The sequence below is a fragment of the Trichoplusia ni genome, chromosome 17, assembly GCF_003590095.1.
Source record: "Trichoplusia ni isolate ovarian cell line Hi5 chromosome 17, tn1, whole genome shotgun sequence".
Lineage (NCBI taxonomy): Eukaryota > Metazoa > Arthropoda > Insecta > Lepidoptera > Noctuidae > Trichoplusia > Trichoplusia ni.
Window position 1 is genome coordinate 3,718,324 of NC_039494.1, and position 17,679 is coordinate 3,736,002.

The following is a 17,679-nucleotide window of genomic DNA, read 5'->3' on the forward strand; positions in this document are numbered from 1 at the left end:
CATTTAAAAGATAACGCTATGCAATAAACTTTTGTATACTTGATTATGTACTAACATTTACACATTCCGTTATTTTAACCCTGGCACAAAAGATTGTCACATCGCTCCAGTTGTAGATGTTAAGTAAATAAAGAAATTAATGTCGGAGATTATTTTGTAAGAAAACCTGTTAAAGTGTTTTACACCGTGAAATATTCACAGGATTTAATTCAGTGGTTCCTTTTAAAGGGTAATTTAGGTTTACAAAACACTTTTCCTATTTGAAATATTGATTCGCTGTATCGAAGCCAAAATTAAAATCTTAGTTTTATGTAACCGTACAGACCTACTTCAATGTTTTGACGCTAGTCAGCTGTATTCTATTAGCCGCTTATCGATCAAATTTAGTTTATTTAATGTTGTTTTTATAATCAGTAAATAGTAATGACGCCAATTCAACTCGCGACCCCGCCGCGTCAGCTCATGATTAAGGACTGTGGTTGAGTCCGAAACTAGTGTAACTAGAGATATTCCGTTAAATATTGAATAAACCTTTGTTAACGAGCCGATGGGCTTTGGGTACTAAACATATGAAAACCAAACTTCACATCGATTCTTAGTAAAATATCTTCAGAATGATGAAAATAACAATAAGCGCAGTGCATACGTACCCGCGTTAGACATCAAAGGGCGGAAGCGGCGAGACTGTCGAAACTGCTTCCAATTGCCCTAATTAGCCAACCGGGGAATCGAAGTAGTGACTAGAACGTTCAAGTACATACTCTGTCTACCTAATTTATGCTACTAATGACGAAAAAGCATATAAAAAAGGATATCAGGCAATTTTACGTTTCTTTAAATAATACTTGTTACTATGGCCAACAACCATGATAAAAACAACGTAGAAAAACTTAACAATCACAATACCATTACCAATAAATACAACCAATTGGAAAAGTAAATAAAAATAAAATAGATAACTTTAATATAATAAATATGAAGCATAGTTTGTGACCATTTCGTTCAAATTCCAGCATCGTCCTTTCCCTTAGCATCAGTAATAACCAAAGGCAAACCTCAAACCACCAAAACCAAAATATTTTGAATCATCAATTAAGGAAACATGTATCATGACCCTTTCTGATTTGACAATTACAAGAATAAAACTCTCCTACTTCTCCAACCGCTACAGAAACATGAAAAAAAACTACCACAACTTCCAATACCTTTTCTACATACTTATTATCAAAAGACATTCACAATAAAATCCACATCAATTTAGCCCAAAAATATCCGAATACACAACAGATATAGAAACATAGAGATCCCCAATAATGTTGTTGAGGAACTTACGTAGCACCATAGTTTGAGGAATCAGATTTAGCCAGAAACTGGTCGGTCAAGGTCCTCCTAAGAAAAAAGAATGAAACATACAATGGTAAGACAGAAGATAGTAGAGATAGATCCAGACTTGTATTTGTATACTGATAGTTTACAGTTCTCTGTTACCAAAAAACCATACAAAAGAACATACATAACGCATGATCCAATATACTTTTGATACCAACTTCATAAGCATGATTTTCATAAATATCTGTTATAATCTATACTAATATATAAAGCTGAAGAGTTTGTTTGTTTGTTTTTTTGAACGCGCTAATCTCAGGAACTACTGGTCCAAATTAAAAAAAAACTTGATGTGTTGAATAGACCATTCATCGAGGAAGGCTTTAGGCTATAAACCATCACCCTGCGACTAATAGGAGCGAAGATACAATGGGAAATGTGAAAAAAATAGGGCAGGTATAAATCATGACTTATATCTTCTTCCGCGTTTCCAAGAGAACTCTTCAAAAGTCCGGGATAAAAACTATCCTATGTACTTTCTCAAGGTCAACTTTATATCTGTACCAAATTTTATTAAAATCAGTTCAGTGGTTTAGACGTGAAAACGTAACAGACAGACAGACATAGTTACTTTCGCATTTATAATATTAGTAGGGATCGCTATAGAAGAAATAATAAATGTACGCCCATACAGCAATGTTCTTGCTCTTTTAAAAGCGAGATAGCTCTCCCTTAGTGTATAGTTTCATCTCATTTGTACGAAGGCAACAGTAACACTTCTGGAAGCGTACAAGAAATTAAAAGTTTCCAAAAGTTGTCTAATATTCAAAAGTCCATTACATATAAGTCAATTCTAAGCGACACAGGTATATATATATATATATCCCAAGAGTCTTCAGAATCCAATTTTGACGCTAGGCGAAGAGCCATAAATATCAAAGCCACCGCAAACTTTATTGCATATACATCGAAAATTCTTAACAACAAAAATAGATTCAATGTAAATCAAAAGAACGAATATATTACGCAATATATACGTAGACCATTCCGAATACTTTAAATCAAATTTTTGCTTGCTAAAAATAAATCTCTAACGCAAATTCATTGCAGGCTGGAAAACGGATTGAATGACGTCAGAAGATAAAAATATTCTTCTGTTGCGTGCCAATATTGTTGTGGAAAATGCAATAAAACATTATTGGACTAGCTCATTTATTATAACATGTTAATTAATAGCTAGTATGTCGTTCAAAGCGTGTGAAGTGACATTGATTAGAATTAATATAAATTGTACGTCGATCTATTTCCTTCTAAATTCCTTTTGTGCGGTACCTACACATTACAGATAAGAAAATTGATTTCATTTCCATTGAATTTATAATTAATGTGAAATTTCCATTTGCATATCACAGTGCCAATTTATTCAATATGAAATTTAAATAAATAAGCTTAAAATATCAAAATCAAAAAGTTTTTATTTCAAATAGGCCGCTTCTCAGGCACTTTTAAAACGTTACATTACTGACTCTAGTTGCACGGTTCCAAAGTGTCATTCTTATGGAGAAGAACCGGCAAGAAACTCCATCCCATATAAAATAAATTTGTTTTTCTCTGATCAAACCACTTGATAAAGAAGGAGGTTCTCAATTCGTTTGTATTTTTATGTCTGTTACCTCCGAACTGACTTTCGGACTGGATTACCTGATTTTATTGATTCCTTTTTAAATTAACGTGACATAGCTGTCATTATAGCGATCAGTTTCATCAATTTTGGCTCAGTCGCTTTTTATTTAACGTTTTTGTTGTTATATCGTCACCAGCAACAAATTTAAAACAAAAATTATAAAATGAATGAAGACGAGAATCAAAATATCATTCTCACTACGCAAATTTAAAAGATAAAAAGGTATTCGTAAGACGATGAAAATTGTCAGCAGTCACGTCACATTTTATCTTTGCCCGCATCACGCGTTACTTATCCTAATATTTAAATAGTTCAAAATATTTGGTACCATTTTTATCTACCCACAAAGTTTTCACGTATGAACGACCTTGCCAATGATAAGTACCATTAGAAATATTAAAGTACTGCAATACTTATCATGAAAAAGTAAAACAAATTGTTCACAGAAATTTTAATTTTAAAAATTTTCGTAAATACTTTAGAGTTTTGCTTTCTGTCTTTACTTTAAACAATGTAGGTATTAAAACTAATATTTAAAAGAGCGATGCTCTTTTACAGCATCTATTCAAAGTATGTAAAAGAAGAAAAATATTATTCATTTTTACTATTATCATTAATTTAATACTCACGCCAAGAACGGAGTACTAACAATCTCTAAAAGTCAGACTGCTGTTATGAAAGAGAGACACTGATCTATGTTATATTTTCCATAACTGCTGACATTGAACACCAACAGAAATTGTGACATTACTAGTTCAATAGCTTCATAAATGGTACGGAACATGCCATTAAATAACAGATAAATATAACTACAAATAAGTATTTATCACAAAGACTCCGTCAATAAATTTAGAAAGAATTCGAATAATTAAAGTCTAAATATAGAATAGTTAGTTGAATGTCAGTATGCAATGTTACCCACATCGCTGACCCCAATACCGTTGTAATCTATTATAAATACTATGTTAATTATCGTACTGGCTAATTAAGAAGACAAATAAAACCATGTTTTGTAACAATGTTAGTCATTTGTGTCCTTTTCCACGCTAATACGATCAATTCAGAAGTAAGTGTGTATGTTTGTTACCTCTTCACGTCCAAACGGCTGAACTGATTAGTATGAAATTTGGCATGGAGCTACCTGACACCTTGGATAAACACATAAGCTATTTTTAAAGCACTTTTTTATCCGGCTTTTTTTATGCACGACAATGTTCTTTGCAGATATTACCGACACCCAGGCAGGCGAATCCGCAAGCAATAGCTAGTTTGTCTATAAATACTTTCAAGTCTAAACCTGCAGTATTATCGCCTTTTTTTTTTGCATGATAAGGAACATAATGTTATTCACAAATGCGACTGGAAGTGTCAAATAAATAAACGCCGAAGCTTTTTTACAGGTTTTATGTAAATAATATCTAAGAGAAAAATAATAAGGGTAATATTTAAAACATTGACAGATAGAATATTTATCTACAGAGAGTTTAGTAAAATCTTATAAAACCATTTACGTATTGACATAACAAGATAATCGAATATCTGTCAATAAGTTTCAAGTGACAAATTCGATAGTATTTTCCATCTTGTAATAGGAGCGACCTGCGACAATACTTGTAATTTTTGCTTAAATTGTCAAGATTAGGAATCAAATTGTCTTAAACCCTTAAAACGTGATTCGAGCCTGAAATAACACTAATGGGTTAATTCTCCAGCATTCACGTGCGGAACATTTACATCTTTAATGTGTGCCAAGTCTGAGCCAATATGTAATACTGTTTCTATTTGATGATTTGCCGATGTTTTTATTGCCTGATTGTTGTGTAATATAGAATGACAATTCAGCATATAAAAAAAAAAGATTTTAGAGACTTCCAACTAAAGTTTCTTCTGCATAAGAATAACATTTTGAAAACGTGCGCCTAGTCACAACTGTACATTTTAAATGTTCATACTTGCAAGAAAAAAGTGCGTACTTTTGTGAAAACACAGATATAAGTTTGCAAAAAAGGTGGTGAAATAAAATCAGACCCATCTGACCCATACATGTTTTGCCAGCAATAGGCGTACAACATTTTTACAAATATTTAAAGTGAAACGTCTGAATTTAGTTTAATTTTATCGCGGAAATGTCCTAATTTGTCACTCCCAACATATACAGCTAATAATTAAACGTTCGTTCAAATAATTTAATGTAATTCTTGCAGAAAATCTCTCAGCGACTGAGCATAAAAGGCACTCCGAGATTTCGCTACGAATATAGACTGTGTACCAACATAAATCTTTCAAATATTATTTACATTAGTCAATACTAAAAATAGAGTAATTGCCATCAGTTTTGGAACACGTTCCAAAACAAAATAACAACGTATGCCAAGCTTTAAAACGGATAAAACTGTGTTTTAATTTTTTTTTGTAATTTACTACTTATTAAGGAAATAATTAACTTCTGCTTTTATTTGTAATCCTTCGCCCCTCGAAGAACAGTATCCAAGACGCGATTAAACAATGCTGTTTTTAGTAATATCATATCCATATGAACAGCAACAGCTGTAGCCATGTTGAACCTGTCTATCGTAAGATCCGCAATGTATTAATGTTCACTTAGGTTTATGAGGCGTTGGGCCGGGAGGCAGGTAACGACGGGCTGATGGCAATGCAGTCTAAACAGTACGTATACACTTCTGAGTGCATTATACTTATGGCAATATGCCGCGAGACCAATCGATGCTGGCAAAGGTAAACATTAGAAAACAACTGAACATTTTTGAAGTATGAAGATGTAAAACGTGATTCGTTATGTAAGATGCAATTTTTACGTTGTTAAAAGTTCATTCTATATTTTTAGTGACCAATTTTTATGAAATTGTATATGCATATTTAGTATGTCTAAAAATCGGCTTATATTTATTTTCCACGCCCAAGAATTACTTCTAAAAAAAATCGCTTTTCTTTCCGCAACAGAAATTCGCCAGAAAATTATTTATATGGCAAACCAACGCTTATAGTAACATGATAACATCTCGATTACCACTTTAATTTTAAACTAACGACCAGCTTCCATTGTTTTCCAAAGAAAATACTAAAATTCCCCCCTTTATGGGAACTATAGATAACAACAAAACAACCGTAATAGTTCTCGCATATTTATCGCAATAAAAACAGTATTTAATGGTTTATGTATGAGCACACCCACAACATACCGTACTAATACATAAGTATATATGTATGTATGTATGTATAATGTATGTTGTGATAGGGAACTCGTGTTGGGTTAATAACGTGTTGAATTACATTACTAAGCTATCGTATATAAACATTTATGTAAACCGGTCTAAAGTAAATAATACGGTAAAAGATTATATTAAACTGTACGAACATTATTTACTGAAGTTTTGTTTATAGAACTCCGTCTATTGATCTATTTATAATCAATAGTTTTGATAAAGCGATTTCATTCTGAAATAAGTGAATGTTCTTGGTTTCATGTTAGGTTTCTTGTTTGAATATCTGCCAATTTAATAGCCATTTCATGTATGATATACAGGTAACAATCACTGTAATTTGGTTTATATTATACCTTAGATTCAATACTTCAATAGTTACGCCTGGATGTCGGTTATAGCTACAAAAATATGACCCTCCTCCAACAAAGTCGAATAAAAGTAGTATACGTGTGAATCAAAGGTACAGCCGTTTGGGCGTTAACAGGTAACAAAGACACACAACATATTAAAACATAAAAAAACTCGCACAAATACTTTCACATTATTTTAATTACATCTTGACATAATTCCAAAGAAAAAATATCTCAATAATCTTCCTCTTTAACTTCCAAACGTTACAAATCATCTTATAACGTCATGAACTATAAAAAAAAACATTAAAAACAAGTGCCGGAGATTCGCAAAGCCTATGAACTTTTTATCAGCATATCGTTACTGATTAATGTTAAATCATCGACAAGTAACATGTTTTTGACAGGACTGTCACTATCTAAATACTCATAACACGATTGTACTGTAACGCGATACTGACAATAATTAAAAATACTGGAAATGCGATACTTTACTGGCAATGATATATCACTGTGGTTACGAGAGCACTGCGATTCCGCAATGTATTACAACTTCAAGATTTTTTTGAACCAGCAGTTATCCGCGGGCCCGATCGCTGAGAATCAAAAATGACCCCACCGAAACATAAAATCGGGAAAAAAACTATCCTATGTAATAATCCTGGTTATAAACTATCTGTGTACCAAGTTTCGTCTAAATCCGTTCAGTGGTTTTCGCTTGAACGAGGAACAAACATCCATACATACAAACTTTCGCGTTCATAATATTAGTAGGAGATAGGGTTGTTGGAATCAGCTGTAGCACCCGTTCTCCACATGGGAGGCATGTACCGGTCGGCTGACGTTTGATATCTACTATTTGTAACACCTGATAACAATTCGATATCGCGATTGTACGGTGTTTCTGATCATGCTGTCATCAAATGTAATTATTGTTTATTGATAGGATTATCTCGTTATAGGTGTGTTAACTGTTTTTTTTTTACGTGTTTTTATGGCAGCTTAAGAAAGCATTCGTTTAAAATGTAGAACACGTGTTTTAATACATAAATTGGGTTCTTTTTACACCCGGTTTTTTTTTTTCTTATCTGCCCATCGTTTCTATCTGTCATTATAGTGATTTTTTTCGTGTCTGTGACTCACATTTTCTGGGAAGTTTCTTATAGAAGAAAATATCGAATCGGATTTGCTACAGTAACGGTGTCATATAACTCATTTCCAACAAATTTATGATCATACCAACCTCCACTTTACATTATTTTTATTTTATTCCTTGTTATAGAGACAATCGAAATTACATTTTAAATGCCCAGCTAGGATGTAAATGAAATAGGGTATAGAAAAACAAGCCTCATTCGTTATAACAATGAAATATATAAAACCTTCTTATCTTCCGGACTTTTAATGAAGTCAGTATATTGTTATAGGTGTGTGAGTGTGAGTTGTCCCCGGATATATATATTTATATTATTGTACCTACCGAGTGTACGTGATTTTTTTTAAATTTGCATTCGTAAAACATTTCGTTGCAAAATCTTTCCCGCCGAATTCAATGTCAAATTTTGACGTTCCCTCGAATGTTTACAGTTTGGCACCACAATTCATTTCTCATTACCGACGTACATACGTCAACAGAACTATTATTTCAGTACGTTCCGAAATAACTGCCACGCCTACCTGAGTTATATAACTCCATTAACTCCAGACTTCTCAAATTTCAGCTTTTTCGCGTCTTAAACAACTTTTTTTAGCCAATACTAACAAAGGGGTGTGTTATTTTAGCGCACATAATGAGTTTTTATTTTTACTGCCAATGACAAGTGTTGTTTATTTTTCTTGCGAGGCGCCATTTTTTAGGGATCTTTTTGTTTGAGAATTAGAAATATTAATTATTTCGAGTTTTTTACCATCATTTTCGCGAATCCTACTCACACTTTTTCAGATTTTTTCTATCTACTTAGGTACATATTTAGTTAAATCTTTTGTAAATATTAAGCGTATCATTATAGCTGCATTCAGTTTCATTGTCACACGTCACTCGCGTGATTGCGGTATTTGTTTTTCGTCACATGTGACGAGAATACAAGTGTCGTTACTATCATGTTTTGTGTTGTAAGTAATATTGTAATTTGAATGAAGGGTTTTATATTTACAATGTTTTTTAGCCATCGTTTTTACCCAACGAAGACCGTAGTATGCTTCCGTGGTGATCAATGCTCAAACCTTTCTTACATGAAAAGAGGCCTGAGCCTAGCATTAAGACGTGTTTATATTATTATTCTTTTATTAGGGTAACATACGGTCAAGTAACATATCTAAGTAGGTTAAAGTATTAAATCGGGCGTGTGACTGGCCGATCTGCGTTGTGCATGCGTAAGCCACGCGGGGTCCTTAAACTCTGACACCTGGTTGTAAACCAATTATACGAAAGAAGAAGAAGAAATCATTATCTCCTCTCTTTTCAATCATATTCATCGATACGTTTCAGTTTTCTTTTCAAGGCTGTTCTGAATTTACAAACGAAAACATTTCTAGAATTATGACAAGGTTACATCCAACGAACTGACGTTATCCCTCCAAAATACATCTTTCATTTGATCCAGGAAATCCATTTTCTGGCCGTAAGAAACATTGATCACCACATCGTTGCACAGCAAACAGTGGCACAGCACGGGACTCTCGCGTGATAACAAAGGTATAAATAAACATCTCGTTTTGGCGTTTGGCACTCGCCACGGGAATGAACAAACGGACGAAATGGACTTTGTACAAAGATAAGGAATTGGCGGGAATTTAGAAGACGCGCCATTCTCGTGATCTTAAGATTTATTGGTCGGGTTTTTTGGATGAATACATATAATTTTGCTCTGGTAATTGGATGAAAATAGATTTGGAACAAAGTCGCAGACTAAGATTTATTTTCTCTGTGTATGAGAAAATTAGTCATACCCAAGTGCAACAAGTCTCGTTGTGATATAGCCACTTTTCCTGTATAGCCAGCCAGCCAGAAAATTATCAGAATTACTAGGTTCCTCCTAAATATACCTAATCGATCATTTAGTTTTGGGACCGTGGAAAAAGTAGCTTATCTAGCAGAATTCTACTAAAGACAGTGGAGACCACGAACACAGGAACACGTTTTTTAATATTGTACGACGACATTACGAGTTTTTTTATTGATTGGTTCCAGTTTTTGCTGACTACATATTTTTTAAGCGATTTATCATTACCTAGGACCATTGAATACTCGTATCTTATTACAAAGCGTGGACTATTTATCATACTAGGTTTAACTTACAAACAAATGAACTAAAGAAAAACTTATTACAAAATGAAGTTTAACACTTGTGCTTGGACTATCCATTAAAAGACCCGTTTAAATATGGACAGATGATTAAGTTACTTTAAGACCAAATACTCCATCACAAGGTATCACTAAGTAGTTACATGTTACTTAAACTTCACCCAACCTTGGACTGCCATAATCTTTATAACTATTGACAATGTCGATGAAAGTTATCTAATTTTCCAGGAAACATATTCAGTGACATTTATTTCAGATATGCATTTAATATCTTTAAATCTACATAGTATTGTATCTGTTGATGTTGTTGACAGACTGTCAGATGTTACGATTAACACCTGTTAATAGAAAATGGTAATCTTGCAGTTGATAGGTGATAACTTCGGTTATGAACTAGCTGATACGTGCTCACTTCACTGTAATTTTTTATTTGATGGCATATTACTCAAATAATGTTACTTTTCATAGGTAAAATAATTTTCAAAATATGATCATTAGGGCTTTAGATTATTCCCTACAATTACAAAAACTGAACAAATTTTACTTCTGCACAAGATGAAATAAAAATTGGATAAAGCCCCTGATAGTAAAAACTTTTGCCCCCACAACTTTAATTGGCTGGACCGATATTTATCAAACATTATCTATCTAAGGTCTTAAGAACACTCACACATAATAAACTTTTAATACAAAAGAAACTGAATTGAAATCGCTCAATCTGTTCGGGAATTATAAAGCCACAGACAGACAGACAAACACGTCAATTTTTTCTTTACGGTAAATCCTACAATTAACGGACCGCCTAGACAGTACTTCATCGCATTTGCGTTGTCACAAATAGACAACTTCAAATGCTCCGTTCAAAAAGTATGTACATGTCTGTTGTGAAGTGACATGACTTTGACATGTCAGTTCAATACATTCAAGCTAATCATTAGCATCCTAGTACAAGTTAATCTAGGATGTAAACAAGAGCCTTTTTGATCTGAAAGATTTGTATTTTTACCTTACCACCGATGTATCTATTTGTTTAGTTAAAATTACTGTGAAGACTTATTTAGCCAAAGGAAAGAATATCGCGAGTGAGTAGCAATATACGGCAATGAGAGAGTGTTGTGATCAATGCTTTCAACCTTTCCGAATTCAATTCGGTTTTATAATGGTACTTTTGAACCAGACCAAGAGTCACTCAAGCCTTGTTTCAACTCATGCCACTACACGAAGTGGCGCTAGTATCGTTCTAGAGAAACCAATTGATCTCAAATCGATTGAAATACAACTCGATTCCGTATTACATTTATAACAGGGTCCATATACTAACTATATTATGTAGCTCCTTTTCAACACATAGAGTTCAATAAAAGTATTGAGGATAGTTTGGTATTACATATATGTAGGTACATAATAGAATTATTATAAAGGTATCGCAACTCACGCTATATTTTTCGCGTGATCTAAACAAGCGTTTGGACTGTGACGTCAGCCTGTCAGACCAAAATACAAGCACTTAAGGTTTTCATAATCGTCGCGTTATTAATCAATCTTCGAGTGATTAGGTAATCAGAATGTGTGTATTTTGTTTATGATTAATATTGTTTACTTTTACGGATAAAATTAGATTGAAAGGATGGGGTGGGTTAAAATAAACTTAATGTGTGTAGTGTTTAAAATAAGTATTCATGGAAAGATTTTATTGTCAGTGTTATAAAACTTAACGCTTCTTTTTTTTGCTCTTTAGGAAGGCCTCTTTCGTTTTTTTCGGATTATTGACTGTTATTAACGGGCTGTTAATTGTTTGGGGTGTGCTGTCAGTAGAATTGCCAATTGATCGTTACAAGAAAATTAAAAACCTTATAAATTATCCTAAGTTCATCAGAGGTAGAAACCATTTAGATCACAAAATACGTAATGTAGGTATAAATATATCACCCACGTATCCATTATTTAAAACACGTAAACGCAAATTATTTTCAACAAAAAACCTCATTCAATGAATCTAAAAAACATGATAAATATCTTCAGACTACGCATTCAAACTACCCACATTCAGGATTTTTTGCAAACACGTGATTTACGTTCTGTAATAGAAGCAGTGCCAAGAGCATGCAAGGTGAAGGGCAGTGGCTCAGAGCCAGATCTTTCACCGACGCAACGTCCGCACGTGAACCGGTCGACAACCCTAATGACATTTCCTACCAAAAATAAAGCTTACCTACCCTCAAAATTTTACATAATTATTTTGATAACGATGATTGTTTTTTTTGCCTTTTGATGTAATTTTAAGATTGACTGATTTCTTATGCTCTTAAATGTTTTTTATCCTACCCATATAAAAAATCGGACCATTAAGGCCGTATTCTGTATCCTGATCCCTATAACTGAGGCTCCACTGTCCATTTATCTGCCCGTTCATCCATCACCAGATAGTTATCCTGTGAACCGTGATAGCTAGACATTTTTCACAGATGAAGTATCGATGCGGCTAGCAAAAGAAATGAAGGTGTGTAACTCAAAATTTATTTCTCACCCAACTGATTTGTTTTTCTTTAGCCTATGTGTATAGGGCCTTCTGTCTTAAGCCCGACTCGCACTTGACTGTTCTATTATTTTTATTTTACAAACATTATTAAAGGCGTCCATACTTTCTTTCCTACTACATTATCTTAACAATGACATTGAGTAGAGAGGTATTTACCTATATTTAAAATATTATATTGTCACGTCAATCATGGATTTATAAATATCAGGGCTTTAAAATGTAGTGTTTATCAATGAATACTAAAGGTCTACGACTCGTTATCATGTCCGCCCTTTGCAAAGTATTATTTTGAACGCGTGTGAGTATATTATTGACATGTGACATGTTTATATTAAATACTCAAATACTTACTTGAAGATGAATTTATTGTAATACTAGGCTTTATACATCCCACTGCTGGGCACGGGCCTCTTTGCGTGTAGGAAAGGTTTGAGCATTCATCAATACAAAAAATGCCAAGATGAATATTTACACATTAGAAATTATCCCATCGAAAAAATATCTACGTATTACTATATATGTGTTAATCCGGGTAAAAAAATTCCATTGCCAAATTTTGCCAATTTTTGATTTTGGCGTAAAAGAGTAACAAACATCAATCCAAAATTTCAAAATTAAATTTCTCAAAATTAGTTTATTTTCAATTATAAATTTGATATATTAATACAAAGAACTTACACGTCTACTTCATATGGCATGGCACAGTCTACAAATCAATTTGAAATATCATTAAAATAAATGTTCTCAAAGCTATTCAGAGAGTGATAGAACTGCATGCATTAGCTAATTGGCAACAAGATAACACTAACAATCTGTTATTACTTTATTAATTATAGTTATTAAACATATCAGTGATAATCAATCGTAGAGCTTTTGATTAATAACTTAATATTATCTACATATACGGGTACACTAGCTGTTGCCCGCGGTTTCACCCGTTACAAATCAAAGATAAAAATGTCCTATAAATAAATCCAGTACGTGCTATGTTTCGTATCAATCCGTTCAGTGGTTTATGCGTGAAAGAGTAACAAACATCCATACATCCATACATGCAAACTTTTGCGTTTATAATATTGATATGAGTTAAAAGGATTACATACGGTTAAGTTAGCATAGCAAATAATGTACATGAATTTATATGTTGTTTTTTGTTATTTATGCACTCGGAGATACGTTAAATCTATACTAACCTATATCTATACTTCTATCTATATCTACTAATCTATACTAATATATAAAGCTGAAGAGTTTGTTTGTTTGTTTGAACGCGCTAATCTCAGAAACTACTGGTCCAAACTGAAAAAAAATTGTGTTGAATAGACCACTCATCAAGGAAGGCTTTAGGCTATAAACCATCACGCTGCGACTAATAGGAGCGAAGATACAATGGAAAATGTGAAAAAAACAGGGCAGGTATAAATCATAACTTATATCTTCTACCCACGGGGACGAAGTCGCGGGCAAAAGCTAGTTTTGTATAATTTCCAAATTAAGTATGATTCTTTACAAAAAAACATACTCCTGCTCAAACATTCATAAAAGTCGAACCACTATTTCCTCGAAAATATTGCATAAAATGATGTAACTATTCCTTAAAATCTAATCAGTTCTCGTTAAGCCCCAAATGTTTGACTAATGCAATATCGAACGAGCGAGCATGTTTAAACGGACGGTGTATTTAGATACTTGTACGATTGCCTACTTAGATAATCGAGGTTAATATGTTGTATTCAAAGTAAGCAATTTACCCAATTTGTGAATACTTAGGACCTTCCTAAACGAGGCAAATTTTTAGACTTCAAGCAATTACAATAAACTATACTTTGGGATTCAGATAGGTACCAGTGTTATACGAGGAGCGACTGCCTATCCGACCTCCTCAACCCAGTTATATGGGCAACACGATACCCCTTAGTTAGACTGGTTGTCAGATTTTCAAGCTTCTGACCACCTGTAACATCTGTCAAAGATGTATGAGTAACACCCGGGACCAAAAATTTAACGTGCCTTCCGTAACACGGAGAAACCCCTTATGACAAAGATGGTCACCCATCTACGGGTCGTAGCGAAGCGTAGCTTAACCTCATTAAATACCTATGCGATAGTTATCAAAACGAGTTCCTTTAATACGAGGATTTATATGAACCTTAATTTATTTTATTGTTCACCTTACTGTATTTTATTTCGCAATAATTTGGGCCAATCGTGTTTATAAAATTCAGTAAGTTTGTAAGTCACTTTTAGAGTTCTGTACTTAAAGGGTAAAAACCGAAGCCTCTAGTTGGGTTGTCCGTCTTTAAAATAGAAATGGACTATAAGCAACAGTTGATCCAGTTATAAATTTGATGGGTAACCAATTTCGTTCGACAATTTTTTTTTGTTTGGCCTATTTGTAGGAGACCCTCTCACTTGACCGGTTTTTTTATTTACTCACACATGAAACTAGACTTTTCAAATAATATCAAGCAACATTATGAAGGTAGATGGTAATAATGTTTATTTACACGCCGGTACCGACATATTGCATATATAGGTTTATCTAAACTGTAATAGCACACAGTTATCTCCGTCTGTTAGAATTTTATCAATTCACCCGTGCGCGAATATTTCCATTATTAACAGCACTTCATTATAAATTCTTAATTATTTTGTAAAATTACGACGAAATTAGATTTTTTCGATGTCAACACCGCAAAGATTTTTTTTGGATAGGTTTGCTTCTTCGTTTAGAAGAGTTTTTCTAAGTTTGAAATTGTGATAAATAATTGAAATTGATTTAAATACTGGTATAAAAAGGCCTGTAGCCTAATACTTACTTTTCGTCCGCCATGCTGTAAAAATTGCACTTTTACAAAAAATATAATAACAAGTCCGTACACAATATCACAGGGCAATAATTTCACTTAATAATAGCTATCACATTATTTTTAACAACTAACTTTAAGGCACTTGGTTCGAGCTATGTTTCGGTAGCTTTCCCGCGCATTTTATGTAGTCATGCGTACACGCGCTGCGGCGTTTGCGCGCGAACTGACGAGAAATGCGTTTTTCCCGCGTTATATCGATATTTTCACAGTTGATGAATACTCGAGATATTTTCTCATTATCTCGTAAGTGACAAAGCTTGCTCGTCGTGACGCGAACTTCTGTGACAGAACCCTTTGTGTTGATTCTTGTTTTGCACGTAATTTGCATTGATTGTGGAAACTCGAAGAAGGTAGAAAATTTATGGCTTGTAGCGCATTCAATAATTTTATTACTTATTTACGATTACGTGACAATAATATACTTACTCGATTTGATCTACTGAGGCAATGTCATCCATGCCAATGAGATTATCAACTGTCAATTTGTCAATAAATCAATTCATCTTGCCAATTTTTTAATGTTTACCACATAAATACTTAGTCTCCTTTTGTTCCTACAAAAATAGATTTTTAATTTTAAACTGACCTCTGCTTAATGTAATGTCCATATAAATAAGTTTTTTTTTTCCATAGATCTAATGCTGTAGCTAATCAAATTTTCGTTACTATTGTAATTATATTATTTTCTGTGACCGACCGAATAATATATGAAGGTACTTTTGTCTCAATCCTTTTACAATTTGCATGGCTACATGACTGAACTGTCCATTTTTTTAAACTTGATTATGTTAATAGCCATATTCGCAAACTAAACTTTCGGTATCATCATCTTTATTACCTGAATTTTTTATTTATTATTCAAGTTATTTAATACGTTGGCTGTGCCTTCACACAACTCGCATTGCAATTCTAATTAATCTGTTTACCTCGCAATACCTGTAAATATGTAATAAACCGCTTTGAAGGGCAGAACCAGCATAACTTCAGTCGTAATACCTTCATAGTTAACTGGTACATAACCTATTTGCTTACAATGATATATTTAAATTTAAACTCGATTAATATCCAACCTTTTTTATCACGCTTCACCTTTGTCCTGCAAACCAGCCATTTGTATTATAATAATAATATTCCACAACTATCACACAACGCCATCTAGTCTCAAACTAAGCAAGGCTTGTATTATGAGTACTAGACAACTAATAAACATACTTAAACATTTCTAAATACATACATACCTACATAATATTTCTAAATTACATCCAGACTTAGAACAAATGATCGTGCTTATCACACAAACATTTGTCCTGGGTGGGAACCGAACGCAGGACCTCCGGTATAGGAGCCAGGGTCACTAACCACTACGACCTACGACCACCGTAAGGTCGGGCCTGCGGGGAGAGTACCCTGCCATCCGACCAGCTAATAGGCCAAGAAGGAGACGGACGTGTCGTCCTGCATGTCCGTTCTTACGAGGAATGAGGGGTTGGCTTTTAAACCAATCTTTCGAGAAGAAGTCCAACAGGACATACGCCGGTCAGAGTCGCGCTGAAGCATGTGCGAGCGATCCCATGGCGCTGGCTCAGGCAGTTGAAAGGGCCCGGGGTGTTTTTAGTCGGTGAGAGTCCGACATATGCCCTCGCCGTACCCTCGGCGTGGGTTGAAGTTATTAGATTTTCACCCCGGACAAAAAAAGGGTCACTAACCACTAGACCGACAGTGGCCTGTCGGTCTAGGGGTTCTACGTATTCATTATCAATTTGTGGTTAAGCAAAACTTTACAAGCTGAAAATCTTAGAAATAATAATCAGTTAAACTTACAAAAATTGTACCTAAGATTTTATATTCATTTATTTGTAAGTCGGGCTAAATTTTCCGATCCTATCGTCTTTACAGAAATTTAATACCTTACTTTAATAGACGGAACATGAACGTGCTTTAGTTATTTACAAGATGGCGAAAATTATTTTTTTAATTTGCAAGTCTTGATCGTGATAAGACGACCAACGTAAACTGGTATATGTCCGGTAGTGACACGATAGCACATTAACACTAAATTTGATGAAGAGGGTATTTTGATCTTAGTAACTTCTGTACATCTGTCTGTAGAACCTTCACGGTGGGAGCATTTGGCAGCACAGAGGCCAGAATGGCTCACAGTGGTAAACAACCATGTACGGAGTCGAGGTCCAACGTAAAGCTGAGCTTGACGCTAAACGCGATAGTATTAAGGCCCTGCTGCTATTTCCTATCACTATCAAGACGGCAAACTGACCTGCCCTCAATTTGGCTGGACTTTCATCGCAAGAATAGGGTACATTAGCCATCTACGGGCGCATGAACGCCAAAATACCAAATAGGAGCTGAAGCGGTCGCCATGAC

At 34.1% G+C, this 17,679-nt stretch overlaps 1 protein-coding gene across 2 annotated transcripts in view; it reads right to left on the bottom strand.

Moving 5' to 3' along the window:
• The window catches only part of LOC113502308 (facilitated trehalose transporter Tret1-like), a 30,943-nt gene extending 15,173 nt beyond the window's left edge, over nucleotides 1-15,770 (bottom strand). Inside the window, exon 1 of one of the 2 annotated variants that reach the window (XM_026883824.1) lies at nucleotides 15,724-15,770. In XM_026883824.1, the coding sequence (XP_026739625.1) occupies nucleotides 15,724-15,755 (32 nt within the window). In that variant the 5' untranslated portion in view covers nucleotides 15,756-15,770. The other variant, XM_026883825.1, reaches the window with a different exon arrangement.
• Between the last annotated feature and the right edge of the window lie 1,909 nt (nucleotides 15,771-17,679).